Source organism: Serinus canaria, chromosome 4 (genome assembly GCF_022539315.1).
Source record: "Serinus canaria isolate serCan28SL12 chromosome 4, serCan2020, whole genome shotgun sequence".
Classification (NCBI taxonomy): domain Eukaryota; kingdom Metazoa; phylum Chordata; class Aves; order Passeriformes; family Fringillidae; genus Serinus; species Serinus canaria.
In genome coordinates, this window is record NC_066317.1 from 39,888,642 (window position 1) to 39,914,281 (window position 25,640).

A 25,640-nucleotide genomic window follows, 5' to 3' on the forward strand; every position below is an offset into this window, starting at 1 on the left:
TGCTTCATGTTCAGTTGAAGCCACTATTTAATTTTCCACAATAGATTTTATTCAGAAACACAGAGCTTTTTACTTTCATAATCATTATATTTATATTACAGAACTTTTCACAGAGGAACCTCTCTTTTAAAAATCTAAGGCATAGAAGAGCCAAAAAGATTTATCAGCACAGAGGTCAGTGAGAGCTTCAAGGATGGAACTTCAGTCTGTGGCCAATTGCCCTACTTACCCCACCACACCGCCTCCTCAAGTTAATAATAGCTAATACCATGGATTTACAGACTAATTCTCACAGACACTTCTGTAAAATAAGCAGGTATCAACCCCATTTTACAGAGAAGAAAACACAAAGTATTAAATTCTTTAGCACTGTATATACCTCATGCCATCCCATTGTATTGATACCAAACAAATTTAGATACAAAGATACAGAGCAATTTTAGCAGACACCTTTGCTCTGGACTACAGAAATCATGAGATCTATCTAAAGACAGAGTAAATCTGTAGCATAATGGGTTGAGACAGATGAGTGCTTAGTTCACACTCATATAAACTTCACCCATCTCTTTATCTGCATAATAATCAAGATATAGGATCAAGCAAAATAGCATCAGAAAATTTTCCAATTTATTTTATTCCCAGTTTTCTAGCATGGTGATTTATGACATTATCTTCAAAAACAATCTTTTACAATCTATTTCTTTGCAATGCCATACTCAATTCTCTTTTTGTGTTCAGATTACTCAAGAGTACAGCAGAGGAAATAACCAACATTTTTTATTAGTACGGGTTTAGAATATTGCTTTCAGTTATTAATTTTCTGAAATATCTTTAAGGTTTATAGCAAAGTGGAAACATAATGGAATCACAAAACAATTACATACAAAGATCTATAACACCATGAAACAACAGAAAAAATGTATTGCTACATGAAAATTTATAATCACACTTGCTATCAGCACTACCCATCTAAAGCCAATCAAAGTGCAATACAGAGCAGGGAAACTATGGGATTTCCAACTAGAACTGTGTTATTTCTGAGATTTTACCTTATTAAGAAATGCATAATGAAAAATCTGGCTTTTATCAAGAACAAGCATAGCTTTAGGAGTTGTAAAGGCATGATAAATTTTTGTCTAATACAATTTTCAAAATGCTTACAAATGAGTTCTTTTCAATATGAACACAAGTAGGTAAAGGCCATGTAAAGCAAAATTTTTTTCAATTACTTTTAAATTTAACTGTAACAGATTCTAAACGCTACAAATTAATTCTGCTCTAGGACACACAATCCACCTTGCTGCCTCTAATAACAAGACTCTTGTGCTAGTACAAAACTTATTATTTGAACAAACTTCTTTCCTTTTTTGTTCTTGCAATTCTTTTTTTAATACAAGAGATTCCAGTCTTCCCAAATGTATGCACTGGTAATGTGAATAATCATACAAAATTAATTACTGTGTGCCCCATAGACACAACATAGTAACAGCTCACATGGACATTTTTGCAAGTGTCTGGGGACCTTGGGAAATTAAACTTGTATAACTGCTGTAAATGCTTGGGTCCAGCTATATTACAAGGATATTTGGAAAAAAAAAAAAAATAAAATGCTTCATCAGTATAAAGTACTGGAAAAGTATTATGCCTTAAAAACAAGTCATGATTATTTAAATTTTTTTTCATGCACTCAGGTCTGGGCTTGCAGTATTCTCACTTGAAGCAACATTTATGCCTGTGCAGTTCTGATGAACATTTAATGGAGACTGGTGGGTGGGAGAAAATTATTGCACTTTTTTTTTTCCCTAATGTGTATAAAAAAATCTGCAAGCAATAACTCAGAATAAGATTAGCTCCTATTTCCCAGACTAGTTACTTTCCACCATTAACAATTCTGCCCCATTTAAACTTCAAAATGCCCAAACTAATTAAGCTATGTTGTGCTTGCCAAATGTAGAGAGGCACTTGGGAGTAATATACACATTAATCAGGAACATTAGCTGCTAGACCATATGAACTCTACTCCTCATTACTCTATCTTTATTATTGTTATTTAGAACTGGTTTTCAGTTTTGAGAAAAAAGTTCCTCTCCCCAACAGAGATTCATCTCTGAGAATACCTACTCAGAGCAATAATACCCATTTGTTTTAGGGATGAGATGAATATATTGGTAATCACTGGTTATTAAACAGCTTCTTGCTAATGGGGAACAAACAAGGATACAGGACATCATAATTTCAAGTGCCTAGCAACAATTCTTCTGACATCATATTTTGACAGCTGGTTGTTTCTAGTATGCATGACTGAAGCACAAGACTGCCAGGGATGAGAAAACGCTCTACCTCTCTCGATTGCTAGTGTTGCTTTTCTTAACATCAGAAGAACTTCCATACAAGTAAAATCCTCAGTTTTTACTCATAGGCAAGTTAAACTATGTGTACAATACATTCTAAATCCTTATTCACTAGAAGCTCAGTCTGGCAAGGTGCAAAGCGGAGAAACACAACATATGCAGTTTCAGTCATGCCAAGCTTACTTCAACAGAGCAAACTGGCTTGGAATGTACCAGACCTAAACTGTAAGAGGCCTTCCTCACTTGCCATCAGCAGATTTCTTGATTCAAGACTTTTTTAATCCACAGATTTTTGTACTGAAAACTCTGGACCATGAAAACAACTGCAAAAGCACCATACAGACCTTAAAATATGCCCATGAGACCATCCAGGGCATTCTTACACCATATAATGAAGATATGCAATGAATGCAGGGAAAGAGATTGCAAATTTTCTTAGGCTTCACTACTAGGATTTTTAAAATCTATTAGCCAGAAGCAACCACTTGAGTTTTAGTAAAGATTATCTGCTATTTTTCTTTTCAAAATACCTTTACTCAACCTGTGGTATTTTATAAATCCGACATCTAGCTCAGAAAAGAATTTCAAATACTTCTGTTTAATTATCAAAAAGGTACCAAAAGTTTAAGTATGTGAATACAATTTATAATGCAATGAAATTTTGGATTGCCTTTTAGTCTTGGAGATTGATAACTCAGCCTTTCAACAGAAAGGTTGATGTTTTATTTTAGATATTAAATTGTGCCATAGTCCAGTACACCTTAAAATCCATGTGCAGTTTTATGGCCCAATTTATTAATACATCAAACCTTTTTTAGATTCACCCTGTGTATCTTACTTCCAGGTATATGCAAACCAATGCATGCTTCCTTTCTCTACTGCAGAGTCAGTACTATTACTGATAGTAAGACAGAGAAGAATTCAAAGAATTAGATCAACCACTTAAACAGCAGCCAGTTTTAAAAAAAATACACGTGGTATATGAAAATCCTACTCTCTCTGTGTATTACCACACAGCTATTCTCAACAAGTGGCAGATGCAGTATTTTGTATAAAGAAAAATTTAAAATCACCTTTTAGAAGCTGATTCAGGTCCATGGCATCATGCAATACTTTTCGACTGTATCTGCGATCAAACTCGGAATCTAACGGAAAAAATACAAATATAAGATTGAATTTCCGAGCCCCATAGGTTTTGCACACTTAGTGTTGTACTTAAATTCTCTAAATTACCATATAATTCTTGGTTCACATTTTCCTGTCTCTTTACTTTTAGTTTCTTATCATTTGATGCTACAAATTCAAAGGACTGGATAGGACTGATGTCTGGAGTTGACAGAGGTGTTACGTCAGTCACTGTGTCTTCAGACTCCTCCAGGTCATCACCAAGCTTTGGTTTTCCTTCCGCTAATTTCATTGCTGACTTGAATTTTTGTTTTGGAGACAGAAGAGCATTTCTACAAGCATTCGTTTTTGGGGAAGAATGAGATACATCTGATAAACAGCTATCAGAATCTGTGTCAGAACCATCTGTATCTGAGCTTGAGGATGATGATGAAGAGGATGAGGACGAGGAGGAAGAAGAGGAGGAGCTGACAGTATATTTTTTGCTAGCCTTTTTTATATTTGGTTGCTTAGCTGACTTTGGTCTAACCTGTTTTTTGCCATCATCACTACTATCTTCTTCATCTGTATAATAATCTTCTTCACCTTCTTTAACTATTTTAGGAATTCCAGCAGGAACAATCTCCTCTGTTCCTCTATTTGCTGCAGGTGTTGCTCCAGATGTACCTGCATTCTCTGCAACTGAAGAAACTGTCAAAGAGGAAGCATCTTCACTAGGACCTTTGCTATTTTCTAGGAACTGATCCCTTTGCAAATCTATCTGCTTTTCTTCACTTTCTTCCTCACAACACTTTTCATCCTTTGAATTAGAAACCAAATCAGTGTCTGCAAGAGCTGCCTTTGTACTTCCTTTCTCTATATGTTCACCATTTTCTTCAGCTTTCTTTTTCTCTTCCTCAAAGTCACTGTCAAAGAAGGCATGATCCACTTCACCATCTGATATGTCTTCAAAACGGTCCATAATGAAATATGAAGTGCCACCTGCAAGCATCAGAAAACATTTCCAAATATTTGTGCAAAAATAGATACAAATACACTTTTATTATAATAGTTTTGCTCTTCCCTCTTTTAGCTCTAGTCATTTATAATTCTGCAATTAATTACATGAAATTTCTAGAGACAATTCCATAGTGAGCTCAGTAAAAAAATTTACTGCCACCTTATTGCACACAGCTCATATGTTAGACCAGACAGCTTTACTTTAAGCCAACCCATCACTATTTCCAAATTATTACTTCTAAGCAAATTTGTTCAACACCCTTAGTGGCTAGAAAATCTTAACTACTACAAACAAGCAATTAATGTGTCTTTTTTTTTCCTTTAAGGTAGAGCCATTTGAAGCTAGAGTCACTTATGAGCTATCATTTGGAGCTGGAATTTTATATTGTAAACCTTGTTCGTATACAGTGGTCACCATCTTGGCTGACACAGCCATACACACTGCAGACTTTCAGTACTTAAAATTAGGAGAAATTTCAATTTACATTAAAAGATCCATGGCTCCAAGGTTAAATTGAGAGATTGTGGGTGTGTCAGTGTTCATGTTTTAGTTTGGACAAGGAGCTTGCTTTTCATGACAGTCTTCTGTAACTCACACTCCACAGCAGAGTAGGGAAACTTAATTCTTTCAGATGAACCTAGACTTCAAAAAGTGTGATCCAGGCATGAAACCAGTGCATTTAAATCAGAAGTTACCATTCAGTCCCTGGGACCAGATCACGGTTAGTCCAAATACGTAATATCAGACATCAGGACCTTAGTGTTAACCCTTATGTTCTACAATATTATGTTCTGCTCCTATTATGTCCTACTTACAGAATTTTATGGTGCTTGATCTTATGCATGTGGCAGGAGGATACAAAAGTTTCCACTCATATAGAGTTCAAATAAAAGAATCCAAACACCCCACAACCAAACAAAATCAGCCAGTATCAAAGACTACCAGTCCCATCTAGCCAGAGGTACTTTTCTCATACTCTTTACTCTTTAACTCACTGTTAAAATAATTTAGTAAGCTACAATCAATAAATATGTAACATTCTTTAGACCCAAACATGAAGGCAGTGGAAGTAACCATACAAGGCTGGAGAACCAGAATATTTTACAAGAGGGATGGTCTCCCTTAAACCACATATGGTTTGTTGCCATGGCAAACAAAGGCGGAAAAAAGGAATTTCCAGGAAAGGTTCTAGCTGAAAATTACTTCGAAATACAGGATGTCTAAAGGTCACTCAGATATTGTGCCACTTCTCAAATAATACTGGTTTAGAGCAATTGAAAATATGCTCCTCAAATTGCAACATAAAACCAAAAAGTCTGGAATCTCCTATGGTTTTAAGAATCACAAAGCCAAAGAACTGAAAAGAGACTTATTATAGATAGACGTTGTATAAAGCTGAAAACACCATTAGGGAACAGAAGCAGAGATCAATTTTCAGGACCACAAACATAACTCTCTAAAGCACCTAGCTCTTCAAAGAGCAACAAAACAAAGGAGTAAAACACTTCTGGGAATGCAGATATCCAGCAAGTTAAAGTCTAGCACAAGAGCAGGCATTAGCCACTATAAAACACCACCCTGCTGCTTACAGAATACTTCATCTGCCTCTTCATCCTGGCAGGGCGCTCCATTAAAGACACCCCTCAGGACTGACTGCCTTATTGGCCATGTCCCTGGTTCTCACTCACAGGCACTCAGCCTTATCACCATTATTCTTGAGCTCTACACAGCTGAAATACTCCCTAACAGAGGTCACCCCACCACCTCTCCCTCCTGGCATGTCCCTTCTGAGGAGCTTACAACCATCCATTGCACCATGCCAGCCATGACACTCATCCCACCACATTTCTGTGATGGCGACTACATCATGGTTTTCCCACAGCACCACGGCTTCTGGCTCCTCCTGGTTTTTACCCATCTTGTGTGCATTGGTGCAGATGACTACAGAAGGGCTATTGGTTCCACCCTTAGGGTCACTTCTTGTGATACCTGGCTTCAGGCAGCTTGTACAGCCTGCAATGTAAAACTATCTTGTGAATTTCTGAAAGCTTTTCTCAAGCAGCTTCCTAAAAGGATAATACATTTTAATATATAAAATAATGCACAATAGAAAAAAAAACCAATCAGAAGAGTAACATATTATTTACATTTAATTTTCTACCTTGTGTAATCTAAACCAGAAGGGAACAAAACCTGTTAAGCATAACCATGAATTATTTATTTAGCAAGTACAAGTTGAACAAAGCCAATTAATGAAGAAAATTAATATAGGATAAACCCCTTTATTCTGCATGATATAAACCCCTTTATTCTGCATGATGAAAGGCTTTTATTACTTAAGGAACTAGCATTTCTCCAGCTCATAACTAGAAATATTATGACTGATTGGTAAAAGCAGGCATGTGGTGTATTTCTGTCTCAAACACAGATCTGAAATAATGTTAGCACTGTTGTATACCTAAAAGCATAAGGGGCTAAGGCAAAAAGGTTTGCAGGTGGGTGCAGACAAACTAGGATAGCTTAATATAGCTGAAAACTTTAGTATAGCTTAAAATATAATGTTTTGTTGAGGTGCAATCACATCCATGTATTTTTAGCTCATGTAATGCTATGCCTGCAAAGGAGACTGAACTAGCAGTGTCTCATGGGCTATAATGTGTAGTCACACCACGGCTTCTCAGATGACTCTTCCGAACACAGTCTCTGACGTGAGGATGGGATTTAACTCAAGACAAAAGGGCAGTGTAGAGCTGGCAAAAGGTGATAAAAGATGGCAACCACCTTGTACATTCCTTTCCATCAATGCCAGCCAGGGAGCACACATCTTCCCACTCTACATGATTCAGGAACAGCTCACCTGCCTGTGGGCTTTTTCCTAGGAAGACTGAGACATAACTGCTTTGCAGACAGCGACCACCAGCACAGGAGAGACCATTTAGCAGTCTGGCCCTGCCCAAGGAGCAGCAGTCATTCCACTGACAAATGCATATTCCACTCCTTTGGTACAAGTCCCTAAAAACTTTAGCCTTAATCTTAATGGGAAACCCACACGCCATGTCTCTCTCTGTCAATCATTCATACTTAAGATAAATTAATTCTTTAAGTAATTTATTTAATTGTTTAATTTACAATAAAAACAAACAAAAGGAAATAAACAAAGAGATGGTATTCTTGGATCCTATTTGACTCCTGCATCAAGAGCATCTGCAAGAGCTGGAATTTTCCAAGACAATGCAATACAGAAGAGGTAACTTTGCTGATAAACATGCCTAAATCAATAAATTGGTTCTGCTTACAATTTCACACCCATTTATATACTACACAGAGTGTAATTTTACTTCTGTGAGAAATACAGAGTTCTGCTAGGTTGCCCATTTTCAAAACACAGAGTCAAGTGAAACTCTGGAATCCCAAAAAAGCTGCCATTACAGTCAAATACTCACCATTAACTGCTAATTTTAGTGACCACTGTATTTATTTACAAAAAACCCACATGCTTTCTGTGGCTTTCTGCCATGAAACCCTCTAACACAAGCATGATCAATTCCAAAGAGCAGGCTGGCCATTAATTATTTGCCAGATCTTTTTTCACTGTAATATTTCTTCTCCCCATGTAATTTTCTACCTCTCACCCCATTTTTCTTGCAAGAGCAACAATCACTTGTCACCACAGCCAAGCACACCCTTTTGTCTTTGTCTCTTCCTGACTGCAGCTCTTCCTAGTTTAGGAAGAACTAGCTTACACCACTTTTTAATCCCTTCAAGCTTGACCCATTTAAGATCAGAAAGCAGTGGCCAAGCAGGCAAGCTGAATATGCAGTCTGACTTAAGAGACCCACACTTTCTCACCAGAAGGCTGACACACTGAGAGTCTGACTACCTACTGGGACCACATCCACATTCTCCCAGCAAGAACAACTCCTCCACTGGTCAACCACGTCCTGCTGCTGCACTACCCAAAGAACAAGCAGCATTTTAACATCCTCCTCCATCTCAAAAAACAGATCAAGACCCTAATCACACTAAGCATATTGAGTGTTTTTCCCCTGCCAGCTGCAAACCTGCCAACTACAGCACCACCTGAAATATTTTTGTAGGCAATGCCTAAGAGCAGGCCATTAGGCATGACTGCAATTTGAAGTATCTTCTACAAAGGTGGGATGGTACATAAAAAGTCATGTAATGAGTATATAGACTTAGATGTGGGTTTGTGTTTCAACATATCCTGTCTTTTGAAAACATTTTTGAATGTCAGAAACTAACACTTACAAAGTACATTAACTACCCAGTAAAAGATTTGAGATAATTTAAACTTAGTTAAAGCTTGAAGTATCCCGCTAAATCTTTCACTTTTTAAAATGCACACCATCTGAAACTGGTGCATCCAAGAGTTCATCCAAATATCATAGAAGAAAAAAACCAAAACTCAACATTCAGGTACAAGCAGCAATCCACTTTCTTTTCTTTTAAGCATTCTACTTTCAGAATCAAGGAAGAGGACGATTTATATAGAGAGGACAACTGGGGTTTTTTCCTGATCTTGTAACATAAAAATTCCTAGCATGCTCCAAGGAAAGCTGTTTTTTCCCTGTCTGGTAACATACAGATTCCTAGCATGTAGGACACCATACTCTGAGCTTGCATGCTATGCATGCTCGGAAGGGCCTAAATGCTTTCCTAACATCATAAGATTCTGGTATTTAATAGAAGGGGAAAACAAGACCTTTACATATCCTAGGAGCTGAATCAGAAATGTCTGATGTTACTGTGTGTATCCTGTACATCACCACAAAGGCCATACTATAGCACAGCTATAGTACACTCAAGATGAGTTAATCTGATGTTTACAGCAACAAAAAAGAACAGACATCAGCTTATGACGTATTAAAAAACATGTAAAGTATCAGAAGCAGTATAATATTGTACTTAGCTCCAACGTGGAGTCTGTTTTAGGGTTGAAAGTGTTTTAAATAAAAGATTCATATGACCAATGGTACTTGTTCTTTATGGCACTCCAAAAATCTTCTGAGTGTACATTTTTGTTATTTCCCCTGTGGGGTTCCTGCCCCCCTAAACCTGCTGACTGCCAAACTGCCTCTTGTATGGTGAGCTTGGGAGAAGTTAAAAATGCTAAAGGAACCACACCTAGCTCCCTCTTCCTCCCTTCCTCATTTTTCACTGAAGTTTATAAAAAAACTCCAGCAAACAAACAAAAAAAGAAAAATTAGAAAACATCTTGAAGAGAGCAATCAAAATGTTAGGAAGAGAAAAGTTATACTTTTGGGGGTTTGTTAGATCAAAAGAGGGGAAACATGAGAAAACACAAGTCAAAACCTGTGTGACAAAACACATATTCAGCCCTATTTACCCTGTCTTAAAGTTTTCATATTTGTTACAAGGAACAACAAAGCATGCAAAGGAAGAAACACAGCTATTAGTAAACTACTTCCTTAAGTGAAGCCTCCAACGAATTAAACAATCAGTTTCTTCAGCAGATATTCCAATTTTCCAAGCTCAGAGCACAATGCCTGCTACAGCTGTCCTGCATCCTTCGTTCTCTCTGCTAGACACAATGGAAGAATTTTCCCCTCTATACTCTAAGATACAGTTTATTAACTCCTAAAACTATGATAGATTAGCCCTCAGAAGAGCAATTCTGTCTCAAACAGGTAGGCTCACTGGAGATGCTTCAAACTACTCCTGAGTCTTCTAAAAAGAGTTGCAACAGGAAGTCCTGAGTCTCACAGTTAAGTAAGAATTCAGTTCAGCCAATGGGCACTAGAAAATCCTGTAACACAGTCAATTGCCATCATGGTTAGAGCAAATGAAAGCACATGACCACCAAAGAGCCCCAGATAGCTGCTGGGCAAAGGCTTCCAAGTTAATGTACAAGGCAGGGAAGAGAGAGAACTGGCAGAAATGGAGGGGGGAAGAAAAACTATTTCCTCTTGAGCCAAAATTAAGCCATTCTTCTACTGTGAGAAGCTGCAATAATACAGAGAGGTGTTTATCTGTAGCTTCAGGACTTCACTTATAGAAACACATTAAACATTTGTTCTTCAGGCTCTTCAGCAAAGGTCACCCTACGACCTCTTGAGCAGAAAAGCTGGGTCAGAGAACACTGAAGTTAAGTGATGGGAGTGATGATGGCCATCAGGTCTGTCTAAACAGACCATGGCTGCTCACTCATTATGGAGAATCCCAATAAAATTACTCACAAACCTCCTAAACCCAGGAAGAAAAGAAGTAGCTTACAATTACAATAAAAAATAAAGACAACAAATCATATGTTGGTTGATAAAAGTAGCAGTAGCTTCTGGAAAGTTTTCCACTTCTACAAGCATATGTGATACCACCCACACTGAAGTCTCATGGGGCTGCTGCCATACAATTTCTCACTACCTGGAAGAGTCCCAACTCCAGCTACCTCAAGACTAGAAGGTAGCAAGCTGATAGGGGAAAACTGTTCACTGATATTGATCTTTCCCAAAAGTGACCCATAGCAACAGTCTTCTGATAATATAGAACAGGTACAAAAAGCCAAGAAAAGTTCAGACTCTACTGCCAGGTATCAATGGTGAAGAGCAAAGTAAAGGTCCAGCTTTGTTTTCCCACTCCTTCTATACTGGTATATATTTATGAAGAGTATTTCTGTCTGATATAAATATTTAAATTTGGGGACAACATGTATTCAACCAGGCTATCCATGACTGAAGGGGGAGAGTCTGGCACAGCAGTTCAAAACTGCATGCAAGAAAAAGGAAAACAACTGCTCTTATTAAAGCAAAGCTTCAGCATATCTGCCACGTAAAGGCTGGAGTTACATTTGCCAGTCCTGAAACAGATGGCAGGACCATAAAGGAATCAAGTACACCACAAACTACTGATGGAGATAAATCACAGCAGATAAATCACAGCATATTTCTGAATATCAGGCCATCTCTACCAAGTGGCACAACACGTGAACTGCCTCCCACAACAGAGATGCCCATTGAACTACAAGTGTTTTTCATGCTTCTAACATTATAAATTTAGTGTGCTTAGTGACCTGACTAGACAAATAGGTGTGTCATTAGCATTTCCTTTAACTGTTTGCATAGATGTGCTTCAACACACATCAGATAGACCTCAGTTTCTGGAAGAATTTCCTTCATAAGGCCGTCCATCACAAGATGCTCTTATTATCTCAGTTTAAAACACACACATACAGTTTTACAGATCTAACAATTACATGCTCCACTACCACTGAAAATAAGATGCAATTTTTAATTTTCAGTGAATATATTTCTATATAAGAGGAACAAGCACTGCCTGGTACAGATGAGCAGGAGAAAGCAGACAAATTCAGTCACTAAATAAGTATAGAAAGAACAGCTTCAAAAAATACCACTCAGGAAGAGTCTAAATATATTTCTGTTTCCTCGGAATGTGTGTAAGAGGCAAATGAGGTAAAAGCCTCTTGAGATAGTTTCTTGCATTATATTTTTGTGATTTGTTCCTTTCTTCAGATAAGATAATATCAAGTATGGAAAAGCAGGTAAGATGTTGAAACAGAGGTCTCTATTAAATTCAACATAATATGGGTTCCCTGGAATTCCAGTGGTTATTATTACAATGAAACACTTCAAGAATCACAAATACTCATTACTGAATTGTGACTTAAACATCAGTTGAAATTCTTGGATGGAAAATAACTCAGCCAAAGAACACAAGTCATGTTTTAGACCATGTCTTGGTCAAACATAACATCAGGAAGCAAAGAATGAAACAGCTTTAAGAAACAGCTCTGGTGGAAACAGTAAGGTAACAGTCTGACTATCTCCCATGAATCTGGGGAATACCTAGGCTCCCCTAGGATCCATTTCACTTTCAGATTCTTATATCTAAGCTTCAGGTGTAATATTATGTCATCTGAAAGGGCAGACTTTAAAAAGCTTGTAGATGATCCTGACACCTATGCCACAGATGACCACATGCTACCCATCCTACAAAATTTGCACTTTTAGGTGTTCCTGGGTTGAGCCTTCCAATTAGCCAATTGCATTCAAAGTCTCAATGGGCTTAGCAGTCCTGATGGCCCTCAGAGCCCATGTAAGTCTTATGAAGAAACACAGGGCCTTCTGAATGCCCTTCTAAAAACAGGCAAGCACAACACCAGAACAAAAATCCCAAGAGGTCATAACAGCTTTAAGTTCCAAGAAAGGGAAAAGAATGTCCCCAAATTACTTGTCCTTTTCTCTGGTTTCTATCCCAAACCATTAAAGTATTATCTAGGTTTAGAAAACCAAAGGAACTACACTACAGAAAAAAAACCAAACAAACAAAGCAGAAGTGTTGGAAGAGCTTGAAGCATTCCGGAAGCAGAATCCAAAGCTCTGACATCTATATTTTTAAATGCTAACTATTTCATAAACCCATTCTTAAGCTTACTTATTTTTTAGCAGCAACAACTTCATTTTAATCTTCAAATAACTCCACTGAAGAATTTAACTTTGTTGAACTTTGTTCTCTCTCAACTGGCAATTCCAGCAATCGCTTTCTATCAAAAAAAAAAAAAAAAAGATTAACTATTTTTTCAAGGAAGCAAAAAGGTGTACAATGCATTCTATTCACTATACTGAGCATCTCACTACAGACAAAAGCAGGGATACAAAAGAAATTTAGCACTGCTATTTCTATTACATTCATTCCATCCCACATTTTTGTCCTGCTGTTTTTATGAATGCTGCACAGAAATTTTAACCACGCAACTTAAAAATTTGTACACGTCCAAATACAAACACTAGATTTTTTTTATTTATTTCTCTTATAGAGTAAGAATATAAAGGTGCAAGTATTAGCATACTATAATTAAACCAGTTTTCAGGAAACTGGAAAGGAAAAACTTCCATCAGGCATAGAGATTATATGACTTTAAATTAAGTTGTGCCATATGCCATGCTGAACTAAATTTTAAAATGCTGTGAAAACTCCAGAAAAAAACACCAATGATTAACAAAGACAACATATATTGCATTTTGCTGTTGCATCTCACTGAGTCTCCTTCAAATTAATTCAGTACTCTGCTCTCCTACAGGAGCCCAGGTTTCAGAACTACCTTATTTATGATTTCCAGCCTAATCCAGAGGGGCCAAGAGATTTGGTGGCTAGTTATTTTTCCAAACTACAGCCCCACTTTGGGAGCCAATACTGCAGAACACAGCCCTGTGCTGGGCAGGGGGAGTTACACGTGAGTTCTGAGGAAAATGTGGAAACGTGACTCTTGCGATGATTAACAGGCTCGAGGCAAGCTGTTTGCAATAATCATTCCAACTGTCTTAATTCCCAATTAAGCCCACCCAAAACACCCCTCTGAACTCTATCTGGCATCACTGCCACGCGTCTCTCAAAGTCCGGTAACTTTAAGGGTAGCGCACAGACACCGTAACTCTCTCCCAAAGCCGACAACTAAGGCGACAACGAGGGCCGGTGTCTCAGAAGGGGAGTCTCCCACCTCTTTTCCAGTCTCCCCGAGGAGCACAGCGGGCAGACACGGCACTGGTGGGGCGGAGCACAAGTCTCAGGGCGGCACGGCCAAACTCCGGCAGCTCAACGCCAGCCCCAGCCCCGCAAAGGCAGCGCGCACGACGCGCTCGGGGGACACCTACGTGCGCCTCGCTCGGGCAGGGGAGCGAGTAGGAAGGCAGCTAATTAAAACAAAATTATTTTTAAAATTATATAATGGTTAAAAATAATGCATGTGTACATACGAACAAAACATGTCTCCCATCTTGTTCGGGGAAAGAAATTACCGTAGACGGGGAAGGAACATGCCCGTCGTCCCTAACCGCCCCCAACCGCCCTCCCGGCACCTTCCGTGGCGAGGAGGCACCGCAGGCCCCACTAGCCTGCCGGCACCCCCGGCAAGAAGAAGCAGCAGCAGCGGCCGCTGCCGTGTCCCCCTTGGCCCCTTCCTCCCGGCTTTGTTGTGGTAACCGCGCAGGCAGCCGGGCAGATACTCACAGGCACGGGAGGAGAGAGAGCGAGAGGAGAGCCGGGGAGGCGGGAGCTCCGCAGCGCCGAGGCCGCTCCCTCGCTGCCGCCCCGCTCCTGCGCAGCGTAGCGCCGGCCGGCCCCGCGCGCCGCCGGGCGGGGAGAGGCGGCGCCTCAGCGGGGCGGGAAGGGAGTCGGGCGCCGGGACCTCCCGTGGGAGGGGCCCTCAGGCGCGGGCTCTCCACAGACCCACAGAAGCCAGGAGGTTGGAGGAGACCTATGATCAAACACGGCCGTGTCAACCAGACCACGGCACTGACCGAACACCACCGTGTCAACCAGATCACGGCACTGACCGAACACCACCATGTCAACCAGATCACGGCACTAAGTGCCACGTCCAGTCTTTCCTGAAACAGCTTCAGGGACCGTGGGTCCACCACCTCCCTGACCAGCCTGCTCCAATATCTGATCACCCTTTATGTGAAGAAATTCCTCCTAATGTCCAATATAAGCGTCCCCTGCTGCAGTTTAAGACCGTATCCTTTAATCCTGTGACTGGTTGCCTGGGAGAAGAGGCCGATCCCCACCTGGGTACAACCTCCTTTCAGGTAGTTCTAGAGAGCCATACAGTCTCCGCAGAACCTCCTGTTTTCCAGGCTAAACAACCTCAGCTTTTCCTCCTAAGACCAGTGCTCCAGACCTTTCACCAGGTTCATTTCCCTTCTCTGAACTTGCTCCAGTGGTTCAATGTCCTACCTGAATCGAGAGGTCCAGAACTGAACATAGTTCTCAGGTAGCAGCCTTACCAGTGCCAAGCACAGGGGAAGAATCACTTTCCTAGTCCTGCTGGCCAGCTATTTCTGATACAGACATCAGTCCCCTCCTGCCCTTAATTGTTCTGTGGGAATGGGGCAGAGAGCTGGGACTCTTACTAAGGCCATGAGGCCCCAAGCTGAGGTGACTGTGCCCCAAGTTGGGGTGATGGTCCCCAGGCTGCAGCGAAGTTGCTCCAGGCTGAGGTGATGGATCTGTGTGCTCAGGTGATTGTGCCTCAAGCTGAGGCAGTGGGGCTCTGGGCTGAGACAATGGTATGCTGGGGGGAAGCAATAGGCCTCCAAGGTGATAGTGCTCTTAATTTAAGTCATGGTCTCCAGACTGACATGCAGTGAGGCCCCAAGCTGAAGAAATAATGCCCTTAGTTGAGGTGATTTGCCCTAGATTTTGATCTTGAGGTGCCAGGGTGACAGAATCACATGCTGAGGTTATGGTGCCCCAGATTAAGACAATGAGGCTCCATGCTGAGGTGATAGTTTTCCATGTTGGGGTAACAGTGCCCCATATTGAGTTGATGGTGCCCCAAATTGTGGTGGTGGTGCCTCAGGTTGGGATGATGGCATTCCTGGTTGATGTGCTGGCAGCCCATAAGGACTGGAGGGGGACCCAGGCTGAGTGAACAGTGCCTCAGGCTGAGGTAATTGTGAGCCAGCTTAAGGTGATGGTGTCCCATATGAAGGCAAGAGGACCAGAGGTTGATGTGATGGGCTCCTACATTATAGTGCCAGGGTTGCAGCACTGGGTGATGTATCCTGAGGAAACAGAAAGGGGAAAATTATCTGGAGGACTTCTAGGGAATCCTCATCCAAATATTTGAGGTTAGATCTGGACCCTTCCCCAAGCTACCTTGAATTTCAGTATAAAGTGAAACTTCAGGCAGTTTCCTTACTTCTGGCACTGAGTAGGTAAGTGATGATTGCCTACTGGTGGTCTGCCCCTGAGACGTGGTAGTTTCCTGTGTAAGGATGGGAAAGCTTACAGCTCTTTCAAAGAGATCAGCTGCAATATAATATCTTAATAATAGCAAAGTTACTTTTTAACAATGAAAGAAAGAATTATGTGAAAAGAAAGATTTCCAGATTACTGATCCACATATTCAAAATACAAAATTCAGTTTTACTTTGGCCCCATTGTTCAGCAGGAAAGAGATTTAATGACATGATCATATTTTTTGCTGAGCATACTGATTTTTGAATTAAATCAGGGCTGTGCAGCCAAATCAACTATTGTGTATATTGTCCTATTTCTTTTATATTTTATTTTCTTTTCACTTGGCACACACACATAGGCACATATGGATGGATGGATGGATGGATGGATGGATGGATGGATGGATGGATGGATGGATGGATGGATGGATGGATGCATACGCACACACACACACACACACACATATATTTTTAAAAACACATACAGCAAATGTGTCAAAACACTACAAGAAAAAAAAAGAAATCTCTTGAATAATACAACTGAACATGTCTAAGTTAACCAGAGTCAAGTTCTACTTGTGCCACACAGTGTCTAATGGAGGTTCTGCAAATTACATCAACTAAATTTTTATCCTTGCCATGTGTTTCCCTCTTATTTTTCTGGCACCTCTCTCAGTTCGCTGTTGAAATGTTGAATACCGACAACTGCAACTAAAATCAATGGAAACCATACTTGGAAAACATGCTACAAAATGCTGAGCCTTTGCTGACCTTGACATGTAAGGTCTGAGGTTCCTTACACTGGACACTGAATGGGTGCTTTTGTCATTTTTTCCTGTGTGTCAAGTTCTTGACTGCAAATATGCAAAATACATTACCACTGTCTTAAATGGTGTAGCAAAAATTAAAGTTACCTAATATTAGTGCAACTTACATATTTTGTACATTTAACATACTGAGAAGTATAACATCCAATTTCCATTTCTCTTGCTCTAGGATTACTATGATTGCTTCTAACAGTGTTAGTTATGCAGGTTTTGCTGGTTTATCACCAGGTTTACAAGTTCACAAGCAGTTCTGGGTTTTGAGCTCTGAACCTTAGAAATTTCTATAAACTTCTAGTATGACTCTAACTGCAATGCAGCACCACAGCAGTTATAAAAAAGCATGCAATTAATTCAAAGTTGTAATTATGCTAAAAATATAAACTTCAAAAGCACTCTACAGATCTCTTTTTTTTTTGCCTATAATGTAACTTTATTTTGTTTTAATTGAGGAGTCGTAACTTGTTTTAGTCCTTTTATAGCAATGGGAGAGCTAGAAAGGCTGACAAAACAGAAATCAAATGTGAAAAAGCCTACAGGAAAAGTATTCATTTTAATCTTGCCTAAATGTTTGAAAGTGCAAATTCATTGAAGTTTGAAGTTTGCAGTACTGTGAAGGTGCAAGTTGAACAATTGTCACTAAAGGCAGCTGCAAAACTGTTCAAATCAGTGAGGTTTCTTCTAGGGTATGTTACAAAGATCAATGATACTTCCAGCTCAAAGAAAAATAGTGAAGATGCTGAATCCTCCCCCAAATCAGACATCATTTATCTTTTAAAAGAAGTAATTAGGAAAGATATTTGCTGTAATGCTTGGATAAGAATTTGAAGAATTTGAATCTCTTTTCTCATCAACTAGTTCTATGACTGAGTAAATAGTTACAGAAAGAGCCTATAGTAATACCCAGTTCAGAAAATTGACCACAGTGAAGTCCTTTTGTACAGAAAAGTAATTTTTAAAGTACAAAAGGGGAATTTCAAATAACACTGAGGTAAACTTGAAAGTTGCTATTAACTTCAGTAGAGCTAGGATATAATCTAAAATATTAGGAATTGTACCTCAGGTGGAAAAGTCATAGAAACTTACTAAAAGCTAAAAGAAAAATAATCAAATCTTCTTCTAGCTCTATGGATACACACTTGAGTTGATTTAGATGTATCTAATTCAGGATATGATGTGTAAATCCTAGCTAAAATAGGTGGGATTACTCATTCAGACAAAAAGTGGCTTTGTGCATAACCACTGCAGAACTAAGTTGTTATTGCAGGCAGGCTTGGTTGTTTTTATCTTCCTCTCCACTTCTGAGAATTAATATTGTAAGAAAATACTCTCTGTTTACACAAGACTATCAACATTGCATGCTTTGCTTCAGGTTAATTTAAAAAATTTAGTTGCCTTAAGTAGCTTTGACAGTGGCCTGGGCAGTTTCCTGAATGCATTTGCAGTAGGTCTCTGTCTGGTTTCTTGTGTTATTAAGATCCCAGAGTAGATCTTGAACTCAGTCCAAAGTCCTGGATATTCTGAAATCTTTGATGAGTAAAGTGTGCGCTGATGAGATGGATATTTGTTTTCTATTTTCTACCTGATGAGAATAAAATAACTTTATAAGAAACCTTCTGGCATGTTGGGCCTTATCCAAAAGCTTTCAGTCTCTGCAAAAATCTCTGCTGGTTTTAATGGTCTTATGTATTGAAAAAGCCCTGGTCCCAAAGCCCTTCAGTGCATCATCAGGATGTTTTACCACATAGTAATTCACATGGGAAAGGACTACCATTGCAATAGTATTTTCACTATTATGATATAATGATTTTTATTTTTAATCACATTAGACATGTTACTTAAATAATCAGTTCTGGATACTCTGTGAATTGTCTGAACTAGCATTTAAAAGGATTTTGTGCAACTGTATATCCACTAAATAGAACAAACTGTAATAGAATTATATATCTTATCCTACTAAGGACGAAGTTACAGTAAGGACTTTGGATCAGAATAGGGATCAGTGTCTCCTCCAACAGGGGCCCTAAAATCACTTCATAACCACTTATTGTGAAATACATTGTTATGCAAACGTCTAATACACACAGGCAGGTATATATGGACCCCAGACCATCTGACACTGTGAGTTAGGTTAGAAACAGCTTAGAAAATATTGTGATGGAGTAAAATATTTGTTGTAACTCAGAATCCTGACTAGCTCCATGCTGTTCTGTGCCTGTTTCCGTTACAGTTCTGCACCATGAGCTGACATACAATTCCCTATTACAAGTGCTGCTCCAGTGCTGTAAGAGACTTTTGGACACCTGCACTATTCATGCTCAGTGTCCTGCCTTGCTTAGTATTGCAGAAGCTCAGGGAAATTTGGTGTCTGGTTTTATAAATGCTGCTTTATTGCACCGTAGAAGTTATAAGGAAATGTAAAAACTCACAAGATCAGAGCATTGGTATTTGTTTCTTTTCTTCAACTAGCTAGTAGAGTTCATTTGACAGAAGTAATATTTTTAGAGAGCACAAATAAATTAATCACTACTCCAACATCTGCAACAATAACTGTGTTTAAAAAGCAAAATTCAGGGCTTTTTTTTTTTTACACTTCAGCTGACAGAACAGTGGCAAATGTACCAGCTGCCTACCAGTATACTTCTATCTCTAAACACTTCTGTAGAGTTTACAGCTATCATTTCTTAAAATGAAGCCCATTAGTAAATGCTTGTAAATCCACTTTTTCAGGCGGCTTCTGCAAGGAAAGCATTGCCGTTTACTCTTACTCTTGTAAAATGTGGAATATGTAAAAATTCTCTTACGAAAGGATGCTCTTTTACGTTTGATCTTTGTATACTTTCAAGACTAATCAAGAAGAAGGGAGATGTAATCCTTGAAACAGATAGCAGCTAAAAAGCAAGCTCTAAGTGATGTCCATGTGTTAGGAAAACAAAATACTTGTTGGTGGAATTGCATTGTTAATGTTTAGGGCTTGATATGCTTCAGTGATCTCAGACCTAGGAGGAGGTTAACAAAGCCTGGGGAAAAAGATGTACCACTGATAGTGGACACAAAAATGAAGAATTTATGGGACACATGGACATTTGGCAGAACTCCCAAGGTAAGGAAGAAACCAATAAACCCAACTCAGCAATTGTGCTGAAATTAGTTCCAACTTGATAAAAGGTAATTCCTGCAGAGGGAGATCACAACCACAGACTCAAGGACCACCATCCCAGGAAATCCACTAAACCAAAAGAAGGCTGAGCATACAGACTGATTAGCATGGGAAACAAGAGAATCATTAGCCAATAGAGGATAAAATACTAATTAATGAGAGAACTATGGAACTTGTAGACAATGAACACTAATTCCTTTGTTTGCTAAGATGTATAAATGCTAAAAAGTTTTGATATTTGGTGTGCTTGATTTGTTGAATACCACTGTGCACCCAGGCTTGCACAACTCTGAAATAAGTAGTCAATGTCTCTCTTGAGTGTGTAATTATTGGCTTGCTGCACACTGGATAATGAAACTGATTTTTGCAGACAACATTTTGAAGAGATGAAGGCCTCCCAGTTCAGCTGTGCTCAGTAGCTGCTATGAGCTGACAAATTTGGTGGAGCTGTAGCTGTGTCGCACCTATGGCAAGATGAACATGTGTCCCAAGCAGAGCTGAAATATGGCCTTGAGCACTTCTGGGAATTTGTTCTCAGATCTACCACAAACAGATATAAAATATACAACAGAGGGAGGGTACTGAGAGGAGGGCTGGCATGCTTCTGTTGGGGTGGTGAGGCTGTTTTTCTTTAGAATCACTGTTCAATCAACTTTTTATTTCTAAAGTCTAGTTATTTATGACTTCCTTTGGCTGATCAGAGGGGAGCAGGCAGAGGGTGCTTACTGCCCACACTCAGGAGGGCGTCCGGATCGCTGAGATGCCGCACTCCAAGGCTTTTGTCCTAAGCTCTGGTTCGGACCCCGATGACCCGGTCTGATCATGCCGGGTCCCTCTGGGCCTAGCCTCCGTGCTACAGGCCCGTGGGGGGGAGGCGCTCCGTAGCTTTTCGCGGAGCCAAGCTCCGCACTGCAGCCGGCGGGGATTCCCCTCGCTTCGTCCGAGCGTACCCATTCCCTGGCCAGTGTCTGCATACACCTCCAACCCCGCCACGGCGGAGCTCCCTGAGTCACAACACGGTACAAGACAGTCCAACCGGGCCCTGCGCTGGGGCGGTGCTGCAGGCGCACATGTCCCGGGCCCGCCCGCCTGGCAGGCACCGCCCCCGCCTCCGCCCCCTCCCCGGCCGGACACAGAGCGGCGCGGCGGGGCCTCCCCGGCTGCTGCCACGGCGCTCGGCTCCCGCCGCCCCGCGCGGGGCAGCGCTGCCGCCAGAAAGCGGCCCGGCCGCCGCGCACCCTCCTGCCGCTGGGCATGAGCTCCGGCTCCCCCGGCGGCCGTAGCGGTGCCAGTGGCGGCGGCGGCGGGCGGCGGAGGAGGCGGCGGCGGCGGAGGAGGAGAGGGGGGGCCCCGGGAGCGGCGACCTTCGCAGGGGGCTGCCGTGGCGGGAGATGCGCTTGCTCCCAGCGGCGCCAGGAGCAACATGTTCCCCGGTGCCGACAGCGCTAGCAGCACGGCCGGGCAGCCCGAGGCGGCGGGGGCCGCCGCCCCCGGCCCGCTGGGCTCGCACGGCCCCGGTGGCGAGGCGCGCCGCCGCAGCGCCCCGGCGGCCGCCGCTGTGGTCGGCAGCGGCGAAGAAGAGGCAGCGGAAGACGAGGAGGACGAGGATCCCGGATCATCCCGCTTCGTGCTGGCGGCGGGACTGGGGCTTCTGGCTGTGTCCGTCGTCCACCTGGGACAGGAACGGGCCGAGGCGGGGGGCAGCGGGCCGCCGTGCCTGGCGCTGCTGCTGCTCCGCCTCGCCCTCTACGTGGGCTGCGCCGCCGCTGCCGCCGCGCTGGGCACCCTGATCGTCCTGATGTGCCGCGGCCGCCGCCGCCTGCCGCCGCCGGACTTCGCCGCCGTCGCTCCGGTCCGGCCGGTCGCGGGGGTGAGTAGCGGGAGGGGAGCGGAGCGGGCGGTGGCCGCGGCGCGCCCTCCCTGCCCGGCGGCGGGCTGGGATGGTGCGGCCCTCGCTCCGCTGTGGAACGCCGCGCCACCCGAACCCCGTATCCTGCTGTCCTACCGCGGCCGCAGGAGCCTGCCCGCACTCTGCCGCTCGACGGGGCTTTAAATGGTAAAAGTTGTGTTGGACGGTAGCAGGCGCACCGGAAAAATCAGCACGTTGCCCCGGGAGAGACCTCCGGATTGCGGGAGTGCTCTCAAGGTGGTTCACTGTGTTCGCTGCACTGTGGCTCTGTCTCAAATAATTTTCTGCTCCTCCCATTGAAATGTCACTGGTAAAAGAAAGACTTGGTGGAAGAGGCAGCTTACTGTTCCTTTAACGCCTTCTCTGAAGTCGGACAGCTTCAGATATTGTTACCATAGTGCCATTTTATACTCAAGCCCTTTTGCAGAGCTCTGTGCAAAAGGGAAACAATTTCATTTTCTGTACATATTCCGAAATGTACTAGTTCACAAGCTCTTTGTAGCTCACAGCTTAGTATTTTTCGGATTCTTCTGAGTGAGACTGATAGCACGAGGCATTTGGAAACTTTCCTCCCATCCACAGCCCTGTTCCCCATCATCCAGTGCTAGGGAGCTGATCCTAGATGAGCCTGGAAAAATACTGCTGAAAATTTAGAATCTGCCCACACTCCTGCTTTGCAGTGGGTCACAGGGATGTGGTGTTTAGTGTCTCAGCTGGCGACTCCAGCCCAGAGCCCTTGGCCCCTCACGGTGACTTGTAGGTGTGTTAGCACATGAGCTGCTGCAGCAATAAACAGACTGTACTGTGTAAGTGCTATTTCCCTTCAGTAGTGTCAGGATACCTGACAGCCCTCTGAAAAGGAAAAGGGAGGGAATTTGTGTCGCCTGGGTGTGCAGCCTAGCTGTTCTGGTAACCCAGTTTGTTACATTGGTACACGTACACTTTTCGGCAGCAGTAAGTAAGTAACGCTGTCACGTGTTTCTGGGGCTGCAGCCCATGCAGCTGAGCTTGCAGAGCACAGCGGGTGCTGGCAGGGCAGAGAACCTAATACAGATCACTTGCTGAAACAGTTGTCTTCCTGTCTTTTCAATCAAATTGCTAACAACCTGTAGTAATGGTTTAGTCCTTCGTTCTTTGAACTAGGGAGAGAAGGAGCCTGTGTTTGGGAGCAATGTGCTTTTCCTGTCTGCATTTAATGGAAGCTGGCCGAGTATTGTTGCCAGTAGGGATCATTTGGCCGGGGGTTGTTGAATTCAGTGAATAATAAAACTTGCAAAGATGCATTTAGGATATATGTGTGGCTCTGTGGGATATTCATTTTGTCTTATTGGTAGAATTTTTTTAAACATCCTCTTTGCTTTGAACACTCAGCATCATGTTCAGCTTTCTGAAGGAAGTGGAGAATAAATAACGTGCATGAGCGTTAAGGTGGGAAGTAAGAGGTGTAAGGCACAAAGTGATAAGCAAAAGGTGGGTACAGCTAGGGATTCAGCTGTTTTTTGTCAGAGGAGTGCTAGGTAACAGATGTGCATTAGGTGCATAAGCACCTTCTAGTAAAGGACTGTATGCTTTTATTTTTAGCCATATAGCTATGTTACACCAAACAGAAAAAGTATGTAAATGGATCAATTGATTATCAAAACAACAATTCCTGTTGCTTTGAGATTTACAAGAATAATGTTTCAATTTTAATGCCATAGCTCCAGTGGCATTTATGCACTTGTATACTTATCTGAACATCTGGGTGAGTTAACTTACTTTTACATAGTACCAAACATATCTATGCATAAACTTAGTGATCAAAATCTCCCTGCTGCCATAATGAGGAGCAACTTTCAGGCTTGTGAACAGCCAGTTTAATTTGGGAAGCCAAAATTTGAAGGAAAAAAAAGAGATTAATTTCTTTGTCTCCTCCTTTGTGAAAAATGTAAGCCTACTGAAAAACATAAGCCTGCAGAACAGCAGTGAAACTAGAACTGTCCAGAGACAAATAGCTACTTCTGTTACTGTACCATCTGCACTTTCTTTTTGTGATATATTACTGTGCATTTCTCTTGAAGATGTTTTGTTCATCCGTTGGATTTGTATATATAAATAGTGCACACCTGCTGTTGCATTGTGCGGTCTAATTTGTAGCGTTTGCATTTATTGTAGCTTTATGGGATGTGTTTGTTGTTTCAGAAGGGAGTTGAAATTTGGTATTTAAAATTCACTGGTAAGACAGCCGTACCTGTTAGAACTCTTTTCCCAGGATTGTTTTGTTACCCTCTCCCTGACTCCATTAAATTTTTTCTTTCCTCCCTCTTTGCACTGTTCCCAAAAGTTTACTTACATGAAAGGGATGTTGAAAAAAGGAGTGAGTCATTTTACCTTTTCTATTTAGAAGATGTAATGCCAGGCATCTTAATTGGATTTCTCATACCTTCAATTTATAGTTTTATTGATTTCTTTCTGGTACAAAGTGGCTTCTGGACTGGAAAGCTTCTTGAAGAGTTTTTCTGAACATGATTCTGTGTATGTGCAGCAGACTTTCTAGTTGGAGCTTCCGCAAAATGTAGGTGAAGAAAATAAAATTGTCTAGATAGGCAGCCTATAGAAATGTAGGTCATTCACTAAAATTTCCTAATTTAGTTAGTCTTTTCATTTTACGTCCTTTTGCATTTACACTGCTTTTTTATCATCCAGTTGTTACTCTCATGTTTTTCGTAGAGCCTTTTGATCCTTTTGTCTTTTCTGGGAGCCAGTAGTAGGATGAAAGTAAACTATAATTTTTTCAGCCTTTTTTTTTTTTTCTTTTCCTCAAGAATAAGGAAGAACTACTTGTTGGCCTAGTAATTGAAAAATGTAAGGCAAAAATCTTATTATGACTGGCATCTCACTCTTCATGTGTTTTATGTACAAAATTTAGACAATTCACTTTTCATTCTTTGTGTGATTTTTCACATTGGGGTTAACAAATGAGGAAATAGTAAGTATTCAGGAATAAATGTTTACTCTAGTTGTAGTCAGACTCAGCTCTTGGAAAGCTAGTGGGAGTACTCTTGACCAACTTCAAAGGGGAGTTGAATGGAGTCCCTCGTGCTGTACTGAATAAAGGGAATTTTTTGTACCTTCTCAATTCAGCAACCACTTAGCATGTGAGAGTTCAGTGCTGTTGATTTTCACGGACCTGTTCATCAAGTGAGGAAGTGCAGTGTTGCAGGTTTGGATTTCAGAAGAGCAAGGTACTTTTTTTTTTTTTTTCTCATTTTGCTTGAACTTGCAACTAGAGAAGCTATCTTCTCAAACATAAAGCTGTGCTTTGTCCGTTTTTTGTGTAACTCCTCTGTGAGTTGAAAGGTGAGGACTTCCTTCTGAGGTCAGGTATCTCAGAAAGAACACTTGAAATCTGTGGAGAATTGCAAAAAAAGCTGTGTGATTTATATCCCTATGATAAATTGTTCTTTCAGTGTATTTTTTCTGTAGCTCTTTTAATAAAAAATATCTGGGAAGTCTCCTGGCTTCCACATAAAGATCTCTGTTTTGTTGGAAGA

The 25,640-nt window shown here is 41.4% G+C and overlaps 2 protein-coding genes across 5 annotated transcripts in view; one reads left to right on the forward strand and one right to left on the reverse strand.

The window, feature by feature from the left end:
• Positions 1-14,586, reverse strand: part of CFAP97 (cilia and flagella associated protein 97) — a 31,006-nt gene extending 16,420 nt beyond the window's left edge. Inside the window, exons 1-5 of one of the 4 annotated variants that reach the window (XM_050973877.1) lie at positions 14,479-14,577; positions 13,970-14,162; positions 12,907-13,015; positions 3,585-4,457; positions 3,425-3,496 (exon numbers count right to left, since the gene is read on the reverse strand). In XM_050973877.1, the coding sequence (XP_050829834.1) occupies positions 3,425-3,496; positions 3,585-4,437 (925 nt within the window). In that variant the 5' untranslated portion in view covers positions 4,438-4,457; positions 12,907-13,015; positions 13,970-14,162; positions 14,479-14,577. Of the gene's footprint in view, positions 1-3,424; positions 3,497-3,584; positions 4,458-12,906; positions 13,016-13,969; positions 14,163-14,225; positions 14,245-14,478 lie in introns of those variants that run through there. The other 3 variants (XM_018926566.3, XM_050973878.1, XM_009100860.4) reach the window with 3 other exon arrangements.
• A 6,882-nt stretch (positions 14,587-21,468) lies between these two features.
• Positions 21,469-25,640, forward strand: part of SNX25 (sorting nexin 25) — an 81,289-nt gene continuing 77,117 nt past the window's right edge. Inside the window, exon 1 of the mRNA XM_050973807.1 lies at positions 21,469-22,068. Coding sequence (XP_050829764.1) covers positions 21,622-22,068 — 447 coding nt within the window. The 5' untranslated portion in view covers positions 21,469-21,621. The remainder of the gene's footprint in view (positions 22,069-25,640) is intronic.